The sequence below is a fragment of the Mycteria americana genome, chromosome 2, assembly GCF_035582795.1.
Source record: "Mycteria americana isolate JAX WOST 10 ecotype Jacksonville Zoo and Gardens chromosome 2, USCA_MyAme_1.0, whole genome shotgun sequence".
Lineage (NCBI taxonomy): Eukaryota > Metazoa > Chordata > Aves > Ciconiiformes > Ciconiidae > Mycteria > Mycteria americana.
In genome coordinates, this window is record NC_134366.1 from 50803934 (window position 1) to 50831511 (window position 27578).

Sequence of the window (27578 nt, forward strand, 5' to 3'; positions counted from 1 at the left end):
TAGGGTCTGTCTTTTCCCCTAACTTACGTTACCCTTAGTTCTCCCTTAACAAACTTCTCTCTGAGGCTTACAATAGTCCAGGTCACTACTGTATTTATGATAGAAGTACCTGAAGGAGAACATCAACAGTATTTTATAACACTGATATAAGAGGAATATAAATTAGGCTTAGAATTCTGAATGAAATATTGAAAACAGAGACAAAAGTCTGCCAGATAGTTTTTTACCTTCCAGAGATGTAGATATTTATCCACTGAAGAAAAGGATGCTAGGGGCATTGTTCTTCATTATCGCAAAAATAAAAGACTTGTAGAAAAAAACCCACAGCATTTTTACTATCATAAGAACTAACTAAATTGAAGACAATTGCAAAGAGACACACTGGCAGCACCACTGATGTCATTTTAATGGAAAAATGTACTATTTCATCTCTCAAAGAAAATAGAGTCAATTTAATGGACTATGAAAACAGTGTCAATTAAATGTCTTTTAAAAGGGTACAGGTTTTGCTTTGGTCAGGCAACTAATCTAAGAAAATTGCAAGAAGTGATTTAATCCTGCAATCAGCAATGTAAGTTTTCAGTTCCCTAGCTGAGAATTTCCTTGTTTTCTACTACCAACTTGATTTGGACTTCCAGTTAATTGGGCTTGCTTGATGTTTGATTGACAAAAGTAATTTTTTGAAGGGGGGGAAAAAAAGAATCTTCCTACAATTATGATAAAAGGTCTTAATATTTTCTCCAACAATCCAGAACTGCCATGCTTGACAGATTCATTGTTGTTAATTTAATTATAGTTACATTTTCTGTTTATTAACTTGGAAGAACTTTTCTCAAACACACTATGAGTTTCTGCCAGCAGAGGCTAATTAACCTGAAAAATGTTGATCTTTTATTTGTTTGTTATCCTCCCATGTGCTCCTGGCAAGTATGTAAGTTATATGCAGTGGACCAGGTTGTTGAAAATCATTGGAGAAATTTATTATAGAGGTTGAAAGTTTACTAGAAGTCACTCAAAAAACTTAAATGGAATCTCCTCTCACTGTTACCAAAGTATTAAGTGACAATCCTGATTATGCCAGAAAAATAATTTTAAGGTTTTAAAATAATAATTTTACAAAACAGTAGATACCTCTGTATGTGCACATCTGTAAGTATTCACGCACACACTCTGCTACAGCTTCCATCTCCTGCCTACAGATTTTTTTTTTTTTCAATTGGAGTGGGGGTTTTTGTGTTTGGTTTTCTTTTTTTTTTTTCCACATAAGACATATCAGGGCAAAACAAGGAAAGTGCCCTTGGAGGAAACAAAGATACACTAAAATTATGATAATTTATGAGCAGACTCAAAAAATTATTTTACAATAAAAAGTGTTAAAACTAAATAGGTTGGGATGAAATAATTTTTATTTTAATCTCCTTACAATATGGGCAGATGTGGATAGACCTAGAAACAGGAGTTAGAGAGATAAGCCAGGAACATGACTTAGAAGTGGCATTCTGTAAGAATGTGAATGACAACAAACTGTAGCCCTACACCAAAGTAGATACAATCAGACTAGCTAAAGTCTACACATGAGTTTACAGGCCATAAAACTGCACCTGTAACCATGCAGCTGCTTTGCAACTGTAGAAAACAACCACCAAATTGTACTTCAAAAAATCAGAAATATAAAAAGGCTCAAATTACATGGAGTTTCAATTTGGATGAAAACAGAAGTCAGGATATTCCTTTGCTTTGACAAAGGAATCGCATCCTAAGCTCAATATTGCAGAGATATTCTAATACGCTGTCATTCTCCATGGGATATTTAGTTTTTCAATTTGGCCATGGAATTCCATAAGCCAAAGGCTTTGCAAAGAAACTTGCAGTGTGAAGGCTGTAGCAGGTTCTCCAAGCCCTTTAAACACTCAGTAGAGCAGTGGACCCAGGTCTGTGAAAACAGGCACAGCTGCTTAGATCATAGTGTAAGACTGATATTCCCAATTAGCAAATTAAAAGAAGTAAGAAAAAGGACTAGATTTTTGCCTCCAAGGACAGGCAGAGAGCAACTCAACAGGTGAAGGAGGCTGGTCTCCTACCAGACAGAGAAGGACACTGCTCCCCAGCATGGAGGCATTCTGTGAAGTGGCTCTATCATCTCTTACTAAAATAAAAGACTGAGTCTGAAACTTCACATCAGAGTAGCTGTGTCCTAGATGGCAGAAGGCCCAATCTATTCATAGAGAGGAAAGAAAAATAGCTTATTTTGATAAATAAGACAAATTAGACATACATGGAAACAAGCCTCCCTAACCTGGGCACATTTTTTCTTTCTGTAAGATGAAGAATAAGCAGATTTTTCTTTCCAAGAATCCTAGAAAGAAAGAACCTTTTCTTCATAGAATCTAGTTCCTTAAGAACCAGTTTCAAAACCTAAATACAAAGATAAAACTTTAATGTTTAGGTGTTTTCCTATGATAAGTAAAAATAAATAAGAGGAAGTGATGTTTCAGACTTGTAAAGGGCAATCCCATGGAAAAAAAAAAATACATTATTAAGTCAGGAAAAAAAGTGACCTATCAACAACTTTTATTGCAACTGCCAGATAGAAGAAATTACACATAAAATGTCTTCATCTTCAATATAAGAACGTGATTTGAAGAAAAATATACAAGAGCTCAATTTCCCCATTGTATTCTAAGATCAGTCTCATTTTTTTCTAATAAATGCAGTATTATTCTAAAAAATATTTAACTGGAAATAGATCAATTGCAAGTGAATTCATGGGTATAAGTATTCATATATTATGATTTTTTTCTAATATAACCTACACATTAGAACACATCAGCAGAATAAAGACAGTACACAATTCCACAGTTACATCTTTGTCTAGTCTGTGAAATATATAGTTTACTCGCATTTTATTTTTGCGTTTTAGTGACCTCTGGTGGTTACATTCGAAACAAATTGCTGTTCACCAATAACCTGAATAAGAACTTTAAAAAAAATAATTTAAAAAATGGGAAAACCATTAATTCTTCAAGAAACCAAATTAAAGGCTTTTGGCATACATGTGAAAGTTTACCTTAGCCTGTAAAATGAGGATGAGGCTTCTTTTCTTTCCTAAAGTTTTTCTGCTTCTTCAGGACTTGATGTTACTACTATTTAACAAATTGTTTAAACAACAACAGCAAAAAGGTTAACGTGCAGATTCAACCTCAAAGATAGAGGAGCTATCCTTAAATAAAGGTAGAACTGGGTAAAAGACAGTAGGGAGTAGAAATTAAGAGTCAGATTTTAACATGTAAGGGCCAGAGTGGTGTCCTGCACAAGTCTCTATTGGGTCCTGCGGTACCTTAAAAGTACAAAAGAAATCACAAATAACTGGATTAGTGCATAATGAGGCAACAAAGAACTGCAAAGGGACTGTGACTGAGTGACAAAAACTGGAAACAAAGCTTCATGTACATCGCATGGTACACATAGGGGGCAAAAATGATTCCAGAATTGCATCTTCACAAGCTCTGAACTGTCTTTTCACACTTGGGAACAAAATTTTGGGGCTATAGGAAATTTCTACAGAGACATCACCCCTGTCTAACAGGGGTCAAAAAAGCAAACAGTATTAGAAGTTACTAGGAATGCAGGAGGAAACAAAATAGAGAAACAACTATCAATAGATAGATCACTCATATATCTTTAGTCTGTCAGACCTGGATCACAGAAAGTCATTTTAGATTATGTTGTTCTGACTAGCTACAGCTTGGTTTTGACATTTCCTAAATCACAGCAGCCACCAAGAAACTTCAGCTGGAGCATCAGCTGGCTCATATACGAGGATAAGTTACAGTATTATATTTTAATACAGTATATAGTGCTGGTTTAAAGGTTTGTTTTGTGGTTTTTTTAAAGCGTCACACAACACACAATAGCTGACAGTTCATAAGAATGTTCAACAAACTCACAGGTTCATCTAGTTGCTTTAGGGGGGAGGAGAGGGGAACACGACTCTGTAGGTCAGAAACTCCTAAATGACTCCTTCCTACTTTTCCTATAAATGAACTATTAAGTTTTGTGTACTGCCTACAGTTATCTGATTTTAGATTAAATAAGCAAAAATAAATTTGAAGACATGAAAATATTAGGATTCAAATTTTTTTCCTCATTCTAATTTTGTGTAAGCATTCCAAAATATTTTTAAAATTCAGAGATATTACTTTGGGAGAAAAAGCTTGGAATGAATGTCATTACAGCAAGCACAGTAAATGCCTTTTGAACAGTATTATAACTCAGATCTGTTAATTTAAAAAATAAATCCTTATATTCCCCATGAACGTATGTAAAAATGAATTTTAATTCACATAAGAATGGGGCCAGAAAGTGATAATGAAAATTAATTCTCCTTTATAGTCCTGCAGTTTAAATGTCACTGGTCTCAGATGTAACTTGTTTTTTTGAAGTATATGCATATTTCTAAAAATGTTACATTCCATTTGTGAATTACTTTTATGTTCATATGAAAAAACAAAAAACCTGGAAACATTTTGAACAAAATAATATTATAGCTCAACGTAAAACTACTTCAATCTATTGCTTTTACATACACAAAGCAGACTAGGATACATATTTTCTACGATGAAAACTGGGAAGCTAGCTAACTATCGCTGAATATATTAGTGCTAAACACCTAAACAAACACCTAAAGCCAAAAGTTATATGGACATCTCAAAAATTACTTTTGAGTATTTTCACTGGAACTTTTAAAAGTTAAATATCAGAAAAATCTGCCACATACAAAAGCGCATTTTAATTGTGACCTGGAATTCAATTGACACGCAGCTGTCAATATTGAAAGACTTTGACCACTTCAATGACAACCACAAGGACTCTTTCCCCACTTTGTAACTTTATAAAACAAGCAAAAAACCCTAGGTAATAACAATAATGTTTTGAGTTCAGCTTTCACTACAGAATTGAAGTGTTAAGCAACATAGCAAGATAATCATAATCATTCTTAATATTCTTTAAGAAGAAACCAGAGGGACCTAGAACAACAAAAAAAATCCTTAGCTGCATTGCCAAAAAAGTCAGCTATTAACCAATAACTACATGTTCCTACATGCCAGATCTGCACAGTATGGAGGCATATTTGCTACGTGTGTTTAGCACTTGTTTCTCACATTCAAACACCCATTGCATTCAAAGCCTGACTTCACCTCATGAAGTAGAAATAACGTCACATTCACCCTTTAAACTGATATTAAATAGAAGATTGTCAATTTTACACAATTTGTGTGCATGTGTCACATGCAAAAAAGGACAGTAAGATCAATTTTCTAATCAGTCTTCTGTTTAAGTCAACTACTGAGCATACAAAATGAAAAGAGGATTAAAAAAATTTTTCTTCTCCAAAGAAAATGGCTTGCCCTTCATTACATACATTCTTCAAGAACTGTGGGGAATCTCAAACTAGTCCCATCTCAATTACTTTTTGGAAAAAAGTATTTCTAAGAATAATTTGTACTATTTTTATACTAATTACAATTCAGGATAACCAAATATGTCAACACTTTCTTCTTGTTACACACACACGCACAAGAAATATGACAGTGACTACTTAATTTACTGAAAAGGAGAGAAAAAGGCTAGAGTTTTGTCAGTGGTGGGTAGTTCTGCCACAGGTTAGTAAAGATCAGAACCATAACTACATAGAGTAAACTCAGAAGTTTATACATTTAATTAATTGAATTAATTATATTCCCATTTATACATATGAGGAAAAAATAAAGCAGGGTTTTAAAAAAAAGCTGTGAAAGTGACATAAATAGTAAAAGCATGTAACAAAACTACACCCCCCCCCCCCAAAAAAAAAAAAAAGTTACCTCAGAAACAGGTACATTTTCTCCAAGTTCAGATGTGTGTAGTGCCAGTAAACCAATCACTCTAGCAACTTTGGCACGTCTGCATATCAAATAAATTTTTTGTAGGTGCAGAAAAACTATTTCAAAAATATCGCAAAAACAATTATGTCTTGTTTATATTTTATTTCCTACCCTTAGCAATCTGTATATTTGAAGTGCTATTTACAGCTCATATGTTCTTCTTATTGCTATTTTCTTTGTATCATCAAATTATTTCAATACTTCAGCTCAATTTAGCAATAAATTCATGGATAAAGACATTTATTTCCCTTAGCACTGAAGAATTAAGATTCTTTAGTTTGTTAAAGTCTTACTAATCACTCATGCTCATGTTCAGTTTTCTTATAACACAGAAAACCCCTATAGATCATTTTAAACTTTTCAGTATAGCTTACGAAACAGAAATTAAATATGTATCAGCAAATCAGTTTTACATGTTTCATTAAAGAAAAAACTGGAATAATAAAATCAACATTTATGAAACAAACAGCAGAGGGCACTATCGCATTGAAATATTTCTGACAGACATTCTAAAAGCTACCATTATAGTTATTTTACTACTATTATGGTATGGATTGTTTTATTCAGTGATTTTAAGTAACACTATTTGATATACTAAATTATACAACTTCTAGATAAAATTTTAGAGATTTTCTACAATCTTTGGTCCTATGAAATAGTAATATATTAATTCAATGCTGAAAAAATTCAATGTTACATACACCATCATACTCCTAGTCAGCTACAGCAGTCTGACAGGCTAAAACACTCCTCAAATACCCTGTTAAAGAATACCTTTAATAAAATTCAGTGATAATTCTGTATTTTAAAAAATTAATTTAAAATAATTGTTACTTACATATCCCAGTTGGCAGCTGCACGCAGCTGCTGTATCAATATAGGAAACTATAGGTTAAAGAAGAGAAATAAACATTAGTGATTTTCAGTGATCTATGTCCCAATGATAAACAAAAAAATCAAAATATCAGTAATTTCATAAAAATGTATTTGGATAACATTTGCAAAAAGTATTATCATAGACAAATACTGTAGATACTGTCCAAACGTTGATTAAAAAAAAAAGCTGAGAGTAAAAATACAATTTATTTCTATATTCTTGCCTTAAACTAAACTGCTGAACATATATCAGTGTGTTGAAAAGAAACAAAACTTTTTTTTTTTTATGAATAACACTATGCAGAGGAAAAACACTCTGATACTTTCATCTACAAACACAGAGATCATCATATAGTATTACCCAACAAGTACTTAATAAATGAAATTTATTTTGTGAGAATGGACAAAAATAGTTGGCAAATACTAGAATAATGAATGGACTGTTAACACACATAATCAGCCACTTAAGAACCAAACTGCATAGTTACTAACTCATTTCTAAAATGTTCTGTTAATTGACAATTCAGTTATTGGATTACTGTCAAAAAAATTCTCCAATGATAATGGAATATACCTTCCAGCAATTCTGTTTCCTGTTTTCACAAGAATTCTATGACCTACCACTGCTTTCAACCTCAATGTTCTTCATTAAATTTTTCTGGCAGTGCAATTTTGCCCTCATCACTATATCCAATGATGACATGTGTCAGAATATGACTTAGTTGTATTAGTATAAATGTAGGAGAACAAGGTAGTTTACTTCTTATTAAATAAACTGAAAAGTGCACATCTCAGGACAGCCTCTGTGATGCTTTTACATAATGGGAAAAATAAGTCTATTACTCTTCCACGCATACAATACTTGGAGAAATATGTTAAAACACTATAGAGGATATTAGTAAATTTGTTTGGTAGAAAATGGTTCTTGAAAGGTGAAACCACCATTTAAGTATACACTAGAACAGACTCTTCAGAGCACATGCTCACTCTTTGAAGCAGTGTTTAATGAAAGTTTTACTGTATGTTCTTTAGAAAGTTTTTCTTGCTATTCTTTACAGGCATATGGCCAAATAAAACTGATTCAAACAATTCAAACATGAACTTTTTTCAGTCTTCTCTGTCACTTAATGATTTACGAAGACCAACATTTCATCATATATTATTTCACACTCTCCATCAAGGTTAGTTTCTACCCCAACCTTTTTACTAATACAACAAATCTATATGAAAATGTATCTGAAACGTAAAAGAACAAAATAGTTTCCCTCAGCTCTTTTAAAAAAAACTGATGTGGAAGTTAGTAATTTTTTCATTATTTTGTACTTGATTTGCCATATTATTTTTGTCAGTATACCAATGATTTCTTGAACTACAAAAGCAGCTGATTTTTGCTACAATGGCAAGTATGTAAACCATGTTGATTCCTTAAAAGCTTTATTATTTACCAGCTGAGAGCTAATTAGCCTGTTTGCAACTTCCTTGTGGACAGCCACAGTACACAGGTAGTACAGTAAGTTCAGTTTAGAACGTGCTGCTCCTGTATTCTTCTCGGTGGAATCAAGCATTGAACATACTCGTTGCAAGAAGTCATTCCAGTCCACGTCTTTCATAGATGACAACTTCTCAGCTAACCATAAGAAGCAAACAAGTAGTTAAAGATAATGGATCTTTGATGTTGCTTTAACATCAACATGAATAAGTAAGTTCCAAAGTTTGAATCTAATTAAAATTTTAGTACTTAAAATATTAAACAAACATGTTATAATTCATGTCTAAAGAGTATAGAAATCAAAAAAGAAGTAAGAAGAGAAACAAAGCGTAAAAATGTAGCAATAAAAGCCTCAAAACATTTTTGAAAGTGCAACCCTGCTAAGTCCTTGGACTTCATTTAAGTAAACGTTTATTGGCATTATATTTAGGAAAGGTAGTAGTTGTTCCTAATCATTACTAATTCTTAACAATAAAGTGCAGTTTCATTAGAGTAAATTTGAGGCAAAAAACTAATCAAAGTCAGCGAAATCTCCTCAGAATCAATAAACTGAAAGTATGTATAGTTATTCATATATGTAGATATCCATCTAGTTAAGCCTTAGTAGTATCAGAACATAGATGACTTCAGGAGGAATACAAAGAAGTCAAGTTACTAGGACGATTAACATAAATCCTGTGGTTCAATTCACTGACCACAGTACATAAACACAGAATTTTCAAAGACTTCCTTATCAGTCTCAATGGATAACTTCACTCTAGAAGCCATACACTCCCTCAGTTTTGGTTAGTTATTTATTAATAACTTATCTTCCATCCTGATATGCTCCAGTACGCAGTATTTAAGAGCATGTCTTCTGTCTTTTAGTCCGATTTTACACTTTAGTAACAACACCTACTAATGAAGGCAATTATAATTTACATGAGTAAAGGTGAAAAGAGGTTTGGATTTCAGGTATTTATCTTAATTTTTCCATACTGTCTTTAATCATTATTGACAAGCAGCATCAAATTCAGTATCTTCAAAAACAATCAGAAAGTTGTCCAGAAAAGCGCTACAACCCTGGAAGTGCTACAACCACAAAAAACACTGTCCCATATTAAATAAATACAGGCAACAATAGTTAAACATATCAGAACATCAGTGTGATAATTTAGCTACTTAAATGCAATATGAAATAAGTTACCATCCCCTTAGGCACTTAAATCTGATCATTTTTGCCTAGGATGTCAGACAAATTAAAAATATTTTCTGCTACTACAACCTTGATTGGGAGACTGTGGGACATCGTGTTCCTTTCCAACTATAAAATTTCTTCAACGAATTAACTCTCTAAAAAACATGCTTTACAGAAAGAAAAAAGGAACTTTTCTGTCTAGAAAGAGGTGCTATGAGAATTCTAGAAGGACTACATATCTGGCCGACATCCCTCTTCAAGCACAGTAAAGTGTACTAATACTTCCTTAAATAGACTAGAGGAAATTTTCCAGGGGAAGAAACATTACGCTTATGACAATGAGCAACCTTTTGTTTTCAGAAATAACAGCAGCCTTTCTAGACATTAAAAACAACAACAACAAACCAAATCCCAAACAACTCCATGCTACCTTTTGGGACATGATTCCCATAACATTTCATGATTAAATGTGGGACTGGCAATACTGCCTAGTATTACGGCTGATCAACACTGCACATTTTAAGATCCTCTTTTCATTTGCTTCTCTACCTTTGTCAAATTTTAATCTATTTGGTTGAATATTTCAGTTATATCTGGCTGAATATTTCAGTTATATCTCAGTTGTTTACAAAAAATAACACAGGCAAAAAATATGCTGTTTTTCTCACACTAAAACAATGTTGACTGTCTTATTTTAAAAGCTTTTGAGCATAGGCTTCTAACTGACGAAGGCAGAAGAGAAAGGAAGGGCATATAACTGTTAGCACTTGAAAAGTCTACTCAAAATTGGTCTAGCTAAAAACATGACATATGCAACTTCAGTTTCAGAAAAGTTATGAGTTCTCCAACTGTGACAGCTCATAATCTACAAAGGGAGGGTACAGGTCTTGTGATAGCAAATTGCACCATCATATGCAGAACTTAAGTTTCAACAACTTCAGCAGATCCATACCTGAATATGTTGGTATATGCAAAGTTTTCAAGTCAAATCTAACTGGCACTTGCTTCATTATCTGGAAAAATAAACAAACACATTACAACTAGTTTTTATACATTTCTGGAAATCTCTAAGTAGTTGAACATGAAAACACAAAGATGCAAAAATTGTACAGGATGGGTGTACAAACCACTGCTCATTAATGAGGCATTTTCCATTGTTTTCTGGTATGTATTTCTTCCAAGCAGATATTCGAGATTTAACTCTATGTTTTTAATATAATTAAATTGTTAGTATTTCCATTTTTTTTTAATGGGAATACAAAATGATAGGATTTTTTCAGTTTACATTTTTATCTTGTTTGTATGCAGAAAAATACTTGCATTTGGGTTTCAAAAGCTACAGAAAGGAACTATGCAGCTGAGAGGTCATGAAATGTTTTAGCAATTCATTGCCATACAGTAAATACATATATATACACACTAGATCATTCTAGAATGTAAAAGGTAATATTATCACCAACTAATCATTCATAAGGTATGGGGTTTTTTTCCACACAACACATCGTTTTCTCGTACATCATGAAATTGGATGACTGCTCAGTGACTGAACATTTGATGAGTATGATTTTCAGTAACTAAAGCATACAAAAAAGATAACTGTATACTGGAATTTAGACTTTGACAGATGAAGCCTAGGTGTAACTAGAGAGTTATTTTCTAAAAAAAGTCTTCAATTCCACAGATCTGCAGCACACAGGGAAATTTTACAATATAAGCTGACATATCAGCTTTTAAAATTCTGCCAGCATCTAGTAAATCCCTTTCTAGGAGATTAAATTGCAAGCTCTTCAGCTTTACCAGGTGTCAGTATCATCCTTTAGTCTGAAGATAGCCAAGTATGCAATGACTCTGATTACATGTCCCTGCAATTTAGTGGGCTATTTTGCATTAATTCAGTGTCTGACATTGCATGGTAAGGAGATTAGTCTCCACGTGCACATTAGTATGTACACTTCCACCTAATCTTATCTCTTATACTTGTTGTAAGAAGAGAAGCAGTGAAGGACTAAGGCTTTGTGTCAGGGTCCTGAGCCAGAACTGAGAATTTACAGGGGTGGCATTCAAATGAATCATTACCTTTGAAATTCTCCTCTGGCAACAATGTCCCCCACCCCAAACAGTATTGTTGGGTAGTTACTTTATCTAGCTGTATACGATTTTTAATTTTTGAGAGTGTTAGGAATTCCATTAAAACAAACAAAAAATTGTTATACTAAAGCAATACAGCACTAAAAGCTGTAAGACATTCTTAATGAGCTAGATGCTCACTTCTAATGAAAAATGTTGCATTCCCTGCATCTGCCACTTGCTGAGTAAAGTTGCTAAAATGACTTCATTTTTTTGCACAGAAATAAAAGGAAGACTAAAGGGGCTCTTGCCTATCACTCCTTCTACCAATACTACACATGTGCCCATGCATGCACATTACATTGTCATTGCAGTGCAGAGCTCTGATTTTTTGGTCTTCCCTTTACTGTCAAACAAGTGTCAGTCTCTGCTCAAGAGACTCATCACAAACTGTTATTATGTTAGAATCATATGACAGAAATTGCATGGACGTTTCTTATAACTTCAGGTCTTCTTTTCCAGAGAAAATAAGTTAATATTTATTAGAAACATTATCACATCTAAACTTTAGTTATTCTGTAAAGGTATAACTCCTAATCTAGAAGACTTCATAGATGGCCTTGTTTTGAGTATAACAAAACACACTCAGGTTTGTGTTCATTTAAGTAATAGATATCAAAGCAAGTTATCAGAAAACAAATCTACAAAAGCACTGAACACAGCATTTAGTAGTTTCTATTTCTTTTAAGATGCTATTTAATATCAGTATTCAATCCCAAAATAACTCAGTTCTTCAAATTAGCAACACAATAGGATTATAAAAGACTGCCAAAAAATTGCATTAGAGCTTGCCAGACGACTGGGTGGAACTGCTTTAAAATAAGAATTATAAAATACAGGAAAGGAGTTTCACCCTGACTAAAGATTTATCTGCAAAAATAGCCTCACCCACAAGTTCCTGAATCTTATATTTTATTTTGCTGTACCTTTGGATTGTCAATGATTGGTGTTATGATAAGATCAGATTCAGTGTAAACGAGCTCTTTCAATGTTGACTCCATATCCTGCTGACTTGAGCACATATTTTTAGCCTAGAACAAGAGCAAAGGTTTTTTAAAAACTGTTTTGCACCACAAAAAAAAAATATTATGTTTAGTCCCAAAATATTTCATTTCAACATTATACCACACAGTTTGGCCATATAAACAACATATTCTAAATCACTTTTTATTATGTAGTAGCAGATAGCATAATTTTTAGTTGGTCCTAAAGAAACAGGTTGGAAGAAAAAATACCGGGTCAAAAAACTTGCAAGCTAAGTTTAAAAAAGTCGACTGAGCAGAAAGAATATAGCATTATCCTTTTTATACACTGGGGGAAAAAAAAAAAAAGGGAGACTAAGCATCTTGCTTAACTCTTACATCTGAAGTTCTGCAATTTTTTTTTTTTTTTTTAAATTTGCACACTATAGGAACTGCTTTCCTGTTACAATTATGGAAGGATGGAGATGAAAGGTGACTTTGCCACAGACTCCAAGATGAAATTCTAACTATAAAGATACCACCATCCCTTAATATTATTTTTATACTCACCTTTTTCAAGCATGAATCTCTTTGCAGAGAATTTTGGACTGGGGCAGTAGTAGCATCACCTACTTCTACTGCAGTGCTAGTTCTAGGAGTGGGACGAGAACTTAAACAAGAAAGAAAAAGATAAAAAAAACAACAAAGAGTACAGATTAAGTTTCATTGCAAACTACTTTTTTTGTTGTTCTTTTGAAACTTTCATGCCATACAGTAAACTTTCAAAGTTGACAAACACAAATGATGCTATGCCTGCTCCACCAACTAAACATGAACTTCCTGTCTTTAAATATGTCCTGACAAGGTTAGGATTTGTTTGTCAATTAGAAATGGAAAGGACCAAGTGGTTTGGGGGTTTTTTTGGGTTTGTTTGCATTTTTTTGTTTGTTTGGCTTGGGGGTTTTTTTGTTGTTGTTAAATGAATATAATTTGATTATTTTCTCACCCACAGGCAGTTCTCCAAACTGGATGCTAAAACATGTTTATTTTAACTCCTAATAACAAACAACATACAAAGACAATTAACTTGACAAAATATTGCAATTTATTTTGTGTTATTCTCTTCTGACTGCCAACTCTTGGCTACTTAATGGGAATTTAAAACTGCCTGATTCTTATGTATGAATGTGAATTGGGTTTACTTTTCAGTTTTTCTTTTTAAAAAAATCTCATTTGCTAATTAGAAAATGAAAAAAGAAGAGACCAGAACACTGCAAATTTGCAATTTTCATAAAGCTACTAGTGAATTTATTTTTTGTAGTATACACTAATTTAAATCAAAGTGTTTAAAGTCAACTTTAGAATTATTAAAATTGTCAGGCGAGGAAACTAATTTAATCAACAACTTCAAAGGAATGTGTTTTCTTGATTAGCAGAAAGTAATATACACATTTAGCTGCAAATCAGTTTTATGTATGAGAAAAAAGCAACTAAATTAAAAACACAAACACCGAACAAAATTAAAGATACTCATGAAAATCAATGATCAAATGACTACCATAGTTGTTCTCATTCTTATCCCGATTTTGTTAAAGAGGCATCTTTTATCTATTTTCAACAGAAACAATGGCACAATGAAGGGGTGCCAAAATATTATCTACTAGCTAGATAAAACTACATAAAATGTCCTAATTCCTATGGTAAAAAAATGTATCAGGATCTGCTTGGAAGTTTAAGCAGTCTTATTTCCTAAACCAAAAAAAGTATGATTTCTAGCTAGGAGGCTGAACAAATTATTCTAGGTTCCCACATGCTTCAAAACACGTAGATTTGCTAAATATATTTTTTCCAAGCCTGATTTGCTTTCATATGTGTTGGAGAGACACAAAAATTTTTCCTACTTTTCCAGTTCTCAGCTGGTTTCTCAGTTTAAAACAAGACAAGAGACCATTGAATTGAGCTAGTTGAAATTAGTAAGATCTATTCCCTTTGCACATGTAGAAGAAGCCACTGTTGCCTAAAGCTGATTAACCACTTCAGCAGCTAAGTACATTCTGATGCCAAGTGCCAGCTCGGCAGCTTCCTTCCACTTTAATGTTTTAAAACTTTAGCAGGTAACACATGTTGCTTTGAGAAATTAAATCATTCAAGCAAAGTGAATTTCAGAAAAGAGTAAATTTAAAAAACCCTCTGTACATTTCAAATTTTGTATTAAAATAAATGTACTTATCGTAAATAAAATGTTGTTCTTAAAAATACATTTTTTTCCTACTCTTATTCCTGACATAATTTGGGTTACATGTTGTTATACCAAATGTCTGTAATGCCATTGCAGCTTTCTCAGCAGATTCCTAAATCAAACAGCAAATGCCATTTTAAATTACTAATAGCATGGTTTTAGATGTGATGGTAGTTCTGAGATGAGAAGTAATAACTTTATTAAAACCAACTGAAATAACTGGAAAAGTAGACACACTATCATCACAATAGCACTATTTCAGGTTATGCAAGAAGCTTGAAAGAGTATTTAAACTGGAATATTTCTGCTTGATGAGGACAAGAACAAAATCTCTTTTACCAGATAATCTTCTTGGCTTGAAAGCTAGTACAAAGTTTCAGAATCAGGTCTCAACTAAAACAAATCACTGTTAAACCAATCACTATTTTTTATTTAATACCTATGTAGTACTTAGTAGATTGTTACCAATAGATTGTGATGAAAAGCTGCAGGCAGAATTTATTAGTGGATCATAAACTGAATGCTTATTCTTGTCTATTTAAAGTAAGCATATTCAAAGCATATACTCATACATATGAAGTAAGAAGGAAAGAAAGTTCTAAAGAAATTCTTCTGTTTAGACAGACAGCTAAGAAATCAAAAGCCTGCTTCCAAAAACCAGTGTAATAAAGCCATAAAAGCATTGCTTTAACTGCACACACTGCTGTAGCAACTCTTCAAAGGTGTCTTAATATTAAACTGGCAATAGAAAATTCAAAAGGAGAGAGACTAACAAAATGTTACAAACAGAACAATAAAATTACTGAAGAGACAGGGCGGGGGGAGGGGACCCAAACACATAAAGGGTTTCAAGGGTTGTCTAATTGTTCTTTAGGTTTCCATACCTGAGAAGAAAGATTGATTCGTTTGATTCACCACCAACTGCAATTTTGGGGCGCAATTCAGTCTGAGTTTCTACTGAAAAGAGAACATGAACTTGCATTTAGAAGTTAAAAATAAATAAAACATAGGGAATATGCATGTTAGTAAGATTGACAAAATTCACAGGACACAAAATAATTCAAAGTAACATAATGAGTAGTATTACCTATTTTGAAAGAATTGCTTGGTAGCTTATTATTTGCTCTTGAGGATGACAGGTTATCTAAATTTTTATGAGTATCCACTGGCTCTTTGGCACTCCAAGACACAGATGACACTGTGTCTTCACTGCTGTTTAATAAAAGATATTAATGACACAGATTTAAAAAAAAAAAAAAAAAAAGAGGGATCATATCGATTATTTGTTGCAATTATTAGCATACGATTCAGCTGTCATTCTCTAGATCACCATATTATTGTATACTTTTTATATTAGTAATGGCAATGATGAAAAATAAGTTTACAGCAAATGACTTGGAGAACATTAAAAATTCTCTAGCTCCCACAGTAGAACTTGCAGGAAAGAAACTCGAAAAGCTAAATTATTAATTATTAAGCCATAATACCAGAGCTATAAAGAAATATTAAAAGCTTTAGAGACCATTCAATCTTCACAGGAAAAAGTCACAACAAACACATTTCTAATAAAGAAGACTGTAGCCTAGATTTAGATCAATAAAAACTACCATTTTTTTTTTAATGATTTCCATGTCACACTTAATTGCAAGTTTATTGATTTTGGTTGTTTGGGGTTTTTTTAATATACCCCTCTATTATTCACACAGAACTGGGTCATATAACCTTCCTGAAGGGTCTCCAGGAAATCAAATATTAATCAAACCCACATTGTGAAGAAAATATATACATGGGCCTCACAGTCGGAAAAGAAAAAGTACTGAGCTTCTTTTGTATGTCAAGCCCATGTCCTACGTTTGTCATATTTGTCAATTAGTGCATACCCCAGCAGATATTTCAGAGACATTAGAAAACCCTCAAGAATAAATTCAAATAGCCCAATATTTTGTAGGAGATTAATGTTCTTCTGATTCTCTGAGAATTCCTCAAAGGTGAGCACCGTGGTGGAGGCCGACTAAGTCTTGTGAAATCCTTGAATAAATTCTTACTTTGTGGTATAAATCTTGATTTCTTATCTGCCTTAGTGGTGAAAGCAGTAATAAAATTAAAAGACAAAGAGCTGTATCTCAAACTAGAACAAATGTTAATAACAAAAATACTGCAGCACTGGTATCAGAAATAGGTATTAACACAAGAGAGAATTTTAAAATAGACAGAGCACAAAAACTTTCAGCATTCTAAAAGAAAACTATGTTCACACAAGTTCACACAAGATTGGAATTTAAAGTATGTTTCAAATATTTAGAACAAAAGAACATCAAAATCAACACGAAATATCCTAATTCAAAATTAAAACAAAAACCAGCAAGGTAACAGAAGTTTTGAAGAAGCTTAACTTTTTCATACATAGAACCTATTATTCACAAACAGTTTGGGGTTTTCTGTATATATAGCAGTGCAGAGTATTACAAGTTTAGAAAAAAACCCTTAGATTAATGCTTTATGTCATAAGCAAAGAATATGGGTCAGCTGCATTTGCAGGGATATAAGGCTGAACCACAAATCTAAGATGTTGTACTGATAGGCTTTGTGATGCTCTAAGCCTAATGCATAAAAACAAACAAAAAAATCTCAGTAGATATTAAATTGATCCATATTTATAAGATTCTACAAAAGCTTTCAAAAAAAACCAAATTACTGTGCATCACTATTATATAAACAAATAAATAAAAATGAGAGCAGTTAGTTCAGAAGTAAATTTTAACACATTCTATAGCCAGGAAGAAGGAGTCTGTCAAAAGCAAACAGACAGTGTAATACACCGATAGAATAATTCCTAAGCATCCAAAACTGTTCACTGAATGGTGTAAAACTCCATTCATCCATTAGTTAACAACATTAAAATCCTAAGCAGAATTCAAAAGCAGGAAAATTTACAGAAAACCATAATAAAAATATATAAATATTTGTTTGCTTAGATTTACTACACAAGAAGTATTCCTTGAACATTAGGTACCTTGAGCTTGTGCCCTGGCTGTCTGCAGAATCACCACCACAATAGCTAAGGGATCCTTTCCAGAATGGATGCTGCAGTAGGTCTGTCCAATTCAGCCTTTTGAAAAGCAACAAACAAACTGAAAAAGCAGTGGCAAAGTACACCTCCACAGAGATGTAACAGACTAGGTTTTGAACTCAGTGACACTACAGAGCAATTAATCCTTTGGTTCACTTTTATATGGTCAACAAATAAGTTTTCTTCCAGGGCAAACTTTTTGCCTCAAATCAGAATGGATAATTCATGCAACACAAGAGGTATGAGACTAACAATGAAGGAAACTGCATAGCCAGTCCCAACATTTAAATTATCTGACCTACCGTATAACTGATAATCTTAGTTATATTTTTAAATAACATATATCAGCTATAAATCAAAGCCTCGTAAAATCGATTGCTCTGGAAAAGCAAAGCCACCCCATTTTAAAACTGCCCATCGTTTCTGTTACAAAGTTATCTATTTAGCACCAGCTACAAAAATACAAAGATATGCCTAATCAAAACATTAATTCTGTTTATCTTTATATAAGAAAAAGCACAATTTGTTATTTTATGAGGGATTAAATGATTTTTGCATTCTTTGTGCTCTACAAATTACTATACATACAGTATCACAGCAATTATTTGTTCCAGAGGTGAAAAAAGATGATGTAAACGACTGTCATGGATTAGACAGTTTACCTTTTCTGAGGATCCTTTTGAAGCAAGCCATCAAGCAAATTAATGAACTCGGCAGAAGGTTTGCAAAAAGCAGAACCTGTAAATAGAAGCACTTGAGAAGATAAGTACTGGGCAGCAAAAACAACAATCACAGAATGTAGATCAAATAATTATCTACAGATCATGCTAAAAGGTTTTATTTAATAGTAATTTCATCTGAAAAAATCTGAATATATGAAGAATCCTAAATATACACTCTTTGTATTTCAAAGGATCCTCAACCCCCCCCCAAAAAAAACCCAAAACAAAACAACAACAAAAAGCCAAACCAAACCACACCACCTAAAAAACCCAAAACAAAAAACCCCAACAAACCAAACAAACTACCAATGTTCGGTCTCCAAACTAATTAAAATTGTTTATGCGTTAAAAAAAGCACTCTCCAATTATCATATAACTATTAGCCAGAAATAAAGTGGAGTTGAAATCTGCTTAAATGAAATTAAATTTCCCCCAACCATGATAATTTTAAGAGGACCATTGTTGCACCATATTATACAAAAGAGGTTTCTAAAATTCTTACTTAACTAAGAAAGACTCTACTTCTGAGAGCTCAGAACTATGAAATGCACTTTATCCACTTTGAAAACAAAATCTCTCTTAGAATTGAAACAAGTAACAACAGTTTTAATTCTACAGGTCACCATTTTCACTACATTACTATAGACTGAAAAGAGCCACTAATATTTAAGTGTCTCCATGAATACCACTGATGCTCAGAATGACTGAGATCAAAAATTCCATCCCAGAAGGTAGATTTACTTTTAATTCTTAACACTAAATGATATGCCTGTCTGTCAAAAGGTAAATAAGCATTCATCATTAACAGGGAAAAAGTTCTTATCAAAAGAAGGCAATGCTAGCGTTCACTGCGGACAGCTAACCAATTCCTGCAGTCAGCCTCAGTAGAAATACCACAAAACAAAACTTTAACTCTGTAAGTATTCCTCTGATTTGATTCACTGAACAATAACAGAATGTTACCCTCTGGTCTAGGTGGCAATGGATCTTCATATAAAATCTTTTCAATTAATTCAGAAAAGCTGTCTGAGAAGAATGGTGGTCTTCCTACAAACAAACCAAACAGAAGTATATTTCACAGATTAAGCAAACTTTGAAATGGCTGTCAGGTGCAATGATATACAATGAGCTCATTTTCCTAAGGAAATATCCAAAGAAATAAACACCCTCAGCGTGAATTCTATTTATCAAGTTTTCTTGTAAATTTAAATACAAAAACCTTGGATTAAATTCTTCTACCATGAACAGCAAAAGAGACCAAGGACAGAACAGGCACCAAAGATGGCTTGATGGAGGTCACCATGATAGCCTTGTATTAATCAGCAATGAGACAACAGGAGAAGGTCTAGGCAGAAATCTCAATATCTGTGTAACTATGTTGATTCAACAGATTAGCATATTGTTTAAAACTTCAGAAGGTTGCACTGTAATTCTCTTTTGTGATGAAATTTTTTTCCAGCTGCTACCAATGCTAACAGGTACTTTATCTGCAGGAAACCCAATGACTATTTTTATACTAGTGAAACAGTTTTCTCTTTCAAAGGTCAAACTAATGCACCCAGAGTTTAATACTGAGGAGATTAAAAACATTACACTGTCAGAATTTGAGGACTGCTATAATTTTAACTCATAGTATTTAAGCAATATAGGTTGGTTAGTATCATAATATTTAGACTACAGTCAAAAGGACAACTTAATAGTATGACTTCACTTGATTATTTGATAAACTCCCCCATTTTTTTTTAAAGTACACTTAGTATATTCTTCAAGAAATCCTTAAAACCTGTCTTAAGTTTTTCTATGTCTTAACTTCACTAGAAAGTTAACAAGAATTTACTCTGGGACCACGACCTATGTTTCCATTATCACAGATACTAAATAGATACGCAAACTTACAACCTGAGAACATTTCATAAAGTAAACATCCCAAGGACCACAGATCACTGGCTTTGGAGAAGTCATCTCCCTTTATTGCTTCTGGAGCTGTGTATAACGGAGAGCCTACAAAATACAGTATGTACAATGCACTGCGATTATTCATTCAGCATTTATCCTGTTCAACACTTCAAACTTTGTCTCCACACTTCAGTGAGTTAGGGATTACATTCACTTAGTATAAGAAAACTGTAAGTAGTTTCCAAGGAACTTCTCTCCTATACTTTTACTGAATTATGTAGGATTATATATGCTATTGTGTTGTTTATTTCATTTTTATTAACAAAGTTGGCTTGTGCTATACTTTTCTAACATAGTAACTAATGCAAAGTATGTTTTGATATATCTTGACAGCTTCCAGAGCCAAGCAAATTGAGCAGAACAGTAAACCAACATAATTCTCATGTGAGTAACAGATATAATTATGTTGCATCAGGTTTGTTTGGGTTTGGGTTTTTTGTCTGGTTGGTTGGGTTGTTTTTTTTTTAAAAAAAAAGCCATCCCAAGACATAAACCTTCATGAAACTAGAAAACTCTTTTACAAAAACAAGGTAGCTAGCCAATTGGATCACTGATCTATACTAGTTATAGCTATTTTCACACTAAAACACTATGAAAGCATCATATATCAAATTATAGCAGCTTATTCACAAACCCATTTTGCCTTGATATAGAAAAAAAAATATACAGTTCCTATTTCTACAGCAGTTCCCATCTAAACACTAAGTTGGTTCTCTAAAATCTCTAAAAAATTACACAAACTCAGCAAAAATGTCAATTCCATAGTCCTTTAAAAAGCTTGTTTTGGATTCTTTTGTTCTTGGGTTTTATTTTTTTAAGTGACAAAAGGTCATTAACCATACACATCAGAACAGCTGTTCTGAAAGGCAACAGGAAAGAGATTAGATTTGTATTTCTTCCTGAATAAAGATCTGGTCTTGGTCTTAGTATTTCCAGTATGGACTTTCAGCAGGAGACAGCAAAGGATTAAGAAAGCTCTCTTTGTTCCCATAAAACATTGCCAAGAATTCCATTGTTCCTGATAACAGTAACTGCTATGACACACCATTATCTTGGAAGTAGAGGTCTGTGAGATGCTCCGAGATGATGACTAATAAAAGATTCGGAAGATTAAAACTAAGTTTCTGAATTTTCCTTATTCAATGAGAAAAATAACATAGTATTTGCAGCCTACTGCGTTTGCATGGATCTCCCTGTTGAAACTAGAGCACAGTAACTTTCTCATACTTTAAAAAGAAATTACCATTCTTCAGTAAAACATACTGAAACAGTTGAACCTCAGACTAGAAATCACTTGGACCACGTGCATCAAAAAGGACAATGAAAGTACAGCAGTGCAAAGCCTCTAATGAAAGAAGCAGCAGTTCCGCGTAGTACTTAGTGAATTTTGTGTATACATTTAACATGTAGTTAACGGAATTTAGTCCTAGACCTTACAGAGAGCATCTGCAGCATAGACTTTTTTAAAGTCCATAAATAATTCCATAGCTCAAATTTTTCTGAGACAAAACAGGATTAATTTTAAATCACTTATTTTCTTTATCATACTTCCAATATCAGTTATTTCTTCATTCTCCAATTACTACTTTATAACTGGAGCACAAAAGGTTGTAAATAAGTGATTCTTTTTACTACTTCCTTTAAACTTTTTTTTTAAAATACACTGTCCTGTATCAACTAAATACCAGAAATACAATTTCATCAGTTAGGAAAGCCAGTTCCAGTTTGAACTCTGAACTTCCAAAGTTTTACTGATCTTCTCATTCTTCTAATTCTACTACTTGTACGTAGTTGATGATATGTGAAATGCATCAAGGACCAAAGGTATTTCACAGGTTTTTCTTCCCACCATAGTTTTCATCGAATAGCAATTAATAAATAAGCCTCCTCAGCAAATCCAAACCAAGAATTAATATTTTTAATTAATTAGCTACCTTGAAACATTTCAGATCTCATTCATATACTCAATTTGAGGTTTTTGTTCGTTTGTTTTGGGCTTTGGTTTTTTTTTAATTCTTGACATTTTGCTTCTATTTTTTTTTTTCTACAAAGGAATAAAATCAAGAACAGTTTATAAAATAACGAAGACACGCTCACGATAGACAGACAGTTTGTATATTAAACTGTACTGTAGGGATTTGATATCAAGCTCCAAAAAGAAATTTGAAATAAGCCACCTCAAGTTATGTTATGTTGGAAGTTTGTTATACAAGTATACTACAGTCTATAATCACCTATATATGAGCTTTAATTAAAAAATAACCTGAAGTCTATTTACAAAAAGCAGGAAAGGTCAGGAATTGTTAATGTGTCATACATTTTATGACAGACAGAAGTATGTTTTTTCCAGCTCTTAGTTAAACTGGCTTTGTGAAACTTAGAATTACCATATATTTGTAAATACAGTTTCTTTTCTTTCTACTCACTTACAGGTGCTGTTCCCTCTGTAAGTTATGATCTCTCTGAACAATCTTCCTTAAAAGCTAAATTTTGGGTTTGAGCTTACTTAAAAAAAATTCCCCATATGCAGGGTATGTTAAACCTGCTTACAGAAAATGTACAGATCATGATTTGCGTTGCAAAGACACAGGCAAACACATTAATCTTTACAAATGATAACACAACAGAATTATTCAGTTTCTCTAGAAATTTAGTCAGCCCCAACAGAATGATAAACAACTATTTTATTTCAAGGTCTTCTCTCCAAATTACTTCAAACAAAGGCTTTTTCCAACTTTCATTCTGTCCCTTCGGTAAAAGTTAATTTTGGCTAGTAAAAATATCATACCTCGAAATCTATTTTTCAGGTATCTTTGTGGAGTGCTTTCACTGACATCTCCTTCACGTTCTTCAGATCCAACTAAAGCAAAAAATTCTTCCAAGTTTTCACCATCCACTTTAGCCAAGCAAAAATTACTGAATTTCAAAGTGCCAGGCCCTTCCAGCAGAATCTAGAAGAATAAACATAATCCAACATACAAGTATCATGTACTTAAACTGATGACTGCTGAAATTTCCAACACAAAGTATAAAATAATTTATAAAAAAAAAAAAATCACAACCTCAAACCATTTGAGTACATAGAGATGATCACTATAACTGAAAACACTGTAAAGTTTTTAAGTCAACACCAATACTGTCTTTCTTCTTATAACCAAAAAATTACAGAATCTCACAACAGAACCCTTAAGAGGTTTAATGTGCACTTTTGTTTACTCATTACTAAATCTAAATGAACAATGATGTTACTATAGAAAAGAAAGTAAAAGTAGAGTAAAACGGGATAGGAAAATAAAAGCACAGTAAAAAGAAACATCATTTCATTTGAAGGAAAAAAGTTAATCTTTCTAAGTTTATTTAGCAGAAAATTCCAAAGATTTTGTCCAATGATGATGAGAGTTTTCTCTATGCAGTCACTGCTTGTTCTTGTAATTAAAAGCTTCATAATCCCAAAAACATTGTTTGGAGAAATAGCCCATTCAGTCGGGGGGGGGGGGGGGGGGGGGGGGGGGATGGCCATCTTACTTCAGCGCTCTGTATTTTGTGTTCAAAGGAGTACTTTACAGCAACATTCTTCTTTGGAAAAAGAGAGAGGCATCTCCATTATGCTTTATTTTTTAGTGCTTTTGGACCCACAAATGACAGAAACTGAGTATAATTGTGCCAGATTTTACAGAAAAGTCAGAGAAGGGCAACTTGATCACTTACAGATCAAGGTCCAAAACATTTACTGCTAAGCAAGAATTTTTGGTTATAGTTATATTCTGGTTACTACATAAATTAAAAACTAACATGGACTTTGACAAAACTATACATAAATTCCAAACACATACACAAAATCAGAAACTACAGAAAGATTTGTACTTTTATGCAAGAGTAAGACGATAATTTAAATGGCATTTGGAAACAACAGAGAAGGTTGTTCAACCTAAACAACTAAACCACAAAGAAAGTTTAGTTAACTTTACTCCCTTGTTAGCATTTTCTATGGCTTCAAAATATTCTGCAGCATGACAGGATATGTATAACAACAAAGTTATATGTCTGAGGACAGAGAACTAAAATCCTTCATTAATTCAAAGCAGTACACCAAATCAAAAAGAATATCACATTGTATCAAATATACAACAGGGAAATAAATCAATTAGATCATAAAATATTCAAGCTATAGACTTGTGTCTCATTGTCTTCACATATATTCTAAAGCTCAACCAGCCTCCAACCTGAGGTAAGCCTCTTCCAAACAGTAAAACAGAAGTTATGAATTAAACACTGATGGCATACAAAGGCACATGCAGTGTCCCCTATAAATAATACTCCTTCTTACCTTTCCAGGCGTCAGTTCACAAAAGATAATTCCAAGCTTATGAATATGGTATAAACCAGTAACCAAATCAACACCAAATTCTCTCACTACATCTTCAGGTAGATGTTCATCTTGAGCAATAACAGATTCTAGAGAACCACCTGAAATATGTTTACACATAGTCAGCAAGTGCATATAAAGACGATGCCATACAAATAATTCCCAAGGACATTATATAAGCTTCTTCAAAATATATCAATAAAAAAATCTTTATCAGCAGATATTAAAAATATTTCTTGAGATTATCTAATAGTTACAAAATCCAAGATGTACAGAAAAAAAAAATCTATTTCCAATACCGTGACAAAAATCTGAATTTGGACTAGAATTAAATTGAGTGCATGACCTCAAAATTACTTTAATATTGATTTATTTTACAAAGGAAACAGAAGGGAAAAAAGAAACCCAGAAACTGTGTCACATCACAATGTAATAGTATCCAATGGGTTTATTCAAATTCCTTAACCAGATCCCTGCTGCATGAGTTAAAAGAATAAACAATACCAAGAGCAGGCTATCAACTTCTGTGAACAAGTGCTAAAGCTAACGACATGCAATTTTCCACTGAATTCACAGACAACAGCAATAGTAAAACTGGGTTACATTCTGGGGTCCCAAAGTCGACAACATACAACAGATAAATTATTTTGTTTGTTCTTCACATAGAGTATTTCTGTACAGTCCTTTTCTTGACTCATGTGCCCCAGTTCTTTCATTTTCATCCTTTCTTCTCTATCTCTTTTTGTTTGTTTGTTTGTTTTTAAAGAAAAAAGAATTTAAAAACAACAAAACAAAAATACCGAGGGCTAAATTTTCACTTTCCAAGTTTTCCACACAATTCCCAGCCTCCTGGCCCAGCAAGTACTACTCATATCTCTCTGGACTTCTCATCCTAACATAAGATCCTTCTCTGTCCTTCCAAAATCACCACTCTCCTTCTCCACTAAATTCCAACCAACCCTTCCTCTGTTTCTGATCAGATTACACCTACAAAGTCTTCTAATTATCCCTCACATATATCCTCTATCACCTGTGTCCTTCCCTGAGCTTCACATTCACTCTCTATGTTTTCTCCCACTAATTGTTACCTTTTCTCTGTCCTTGCAAAAATCTCTCCCCCTATCACCTACTTCCTCACATCCCACTGATTCTCAGGTACATCATCAGACTCATCCCATTTGAGCCATTCCTGTCCTAACTGTTGATAGGACTTGGACTTCTCCTAATCTCATTTCCCACAAGCTCATTGCTCAAACAGTCTTTTCTCCTCCTTCCTGTCCCAGTCTCCTATCCTAAACGCCACATTCCCATCTCTCCCAAAATCCCTTTCCTCAACCTCATTTGGTCCTTTACTACTCCTGCACTAAACCTGTTCCCCTGAGACTACAGTTTGTATTTCGTGAGTTATCTATGGGTTTCCTGGGTTATCTGTTATTTATATCTTAGCCAAATCATGCAGATTAAAAAAGAAAAAGCCACAAATTTAAGTCCCTGAATGAACACAGGGATTAGGAGAGCTTTTCATGGAAAAGGATACTAGATTAGGATACTAATCTAAGGATACTATACTTTTATTCCAAATCACATAATATATTTTCTTGAGCTTTTTTCTGTTTGCTCTGTAATTTCTTTCACACAATAATAAGACTAAGAGGTCTGCCACCACAGTATTCCTCAAATTATTCAATGCTGCTGAATCTTAAAATTGTTTTCTTTCTAAGCCTTTTTTATGCTGTTTAGCAAATCAGTCGTTCCTTTAAAACCAAGCCCATATTACATAGCTATAGTAAAGAATTTTCCATCATGTTTAATTACTGGGTTTTATAATGTAATTTAGAGGACTACATATAGAATAATTCCCTAATACGACCAAATACACAAAGGAAATAAAATAGCAAAACCAGCAACACAGAAGTATGCTGCATCTGATAACAGAAACTCACTTTGTCACCTTGAGACAAGTGAGAGAGATCTTCCATATTTCAAAAGCCATTTCCAAGGCTCTACAAAATCAATAAGGAATCCATGTCTTATTCTATTTATAATTAAGTTAGCTTCAAGACGCTCTCCTTGCAGCAAACTGCAATACTGCAAGGTAAAAATACAGGATAATTGTTCAAAGAGTACTTAACAAAAGGCTACCTGTCCAATGACTTACACATGCGCCCATAAATTAGACTAAGCAAATAGACCAAAGCCTCCATGTAAGCCACTAACTTCACTTTTAATCATTGAAAGAATGACCTGGGTTTTTTTCCAGAACTTGTAGCTTCTCTTCTTCAGTAACTTTTGAAACAGAATTCTGGATAGAAAAAAAGGCTGTGCGTAATATGGACTTTTACTATGAAACAAACTCCAGATGCCAACATCTTAACACGCATCACTTGCACAATTGGCCTTCTTTTCTCTCCATGTGGAGTAAAGCATGCTATCTGGAGTTTAAAACATGCAGTCCTCATAATTAGAGAAAGCTTTGAAAGATTTCTTTAATAGATGGATAAAAACCTATCAAAATTCAGTAAATCCCTTCATGCCGTTTTCGGTTCTCAGAGCTCCAAAATTAACATCTTAACATAAAAGTCAAAATACGTCCACTGAACAGGAAGAAAACTTACATAATTTACTATTAGCTCCAGAATCACCCTTTGCTTTAAAAATTTGAGCAATATT

The 27578-nt window shown here is 33.2% G+C and overlaps 1 protein-coding gene across 9 annotated transcripts in view; it reads right to left on the reverse strand.

Annotated features, from left to right (window-relative positions):
* The window catches only part of ULK4 (unc-51 like kinase 4), a 262151-nt gene that overhangs the window by 223865 nt on the left and 10708 nt on the right, over positions 1-27578 (reverse strand). For 7 of the 9 annotated variants that reach the window (XR_012774263.1, XM_075493361.1, XM_075493366.1 and 4 more), the window contains exons 5-18: positions 24870-25009; positions 23331-23493; positions 20486-20587; positions 19550-19633; positions 18527-18602; positions 17808-17903; positions 15882-16006; positions 15679-15751; positions 13126-13225; positions 12520-12624; positions 10419-10479; positions 8246-8427; positions 6763-6809; positions 5865-5943 (exon numbers count right to left, since the gene is read on the reverse strand). Coding sequence is in view for 8 of the 9 variants with exons in the window: in XM_075493361.1 (XP_075349476.1) it covers positions 5865-5943; positions 6763-6809; positions 8246-8427; positions 10419-10479; positions 12520-12624; positions 13126-13225; positions 15679-15751; positions 15882-16006; positions 17808-17903; positions 18527-18602; positions 19550-19633; positions 20486-20587; positions 23331-23493; positions 24870-25009 (1433 nt within the window). In the remaining variant the exon portion in view is untranslated. The remainder of the gene's footprint in view (positions 1-5864; positions 5944-6762; positions 6810-8245; positions 8428-10418; positions 10480-12519; positions 12625-13125; positions 13226-15678; positions 15752-15881; positions 16007-17807; positions 17904-18526; positions 18603-19549; positions 19634-20485; positions 20588-23330; positions 23494-24869; positions 25010-27578) is intronic. The other 2 variants (XM_075493362.1, XM_075493365.1) reach the window with 1 other exon arrangement.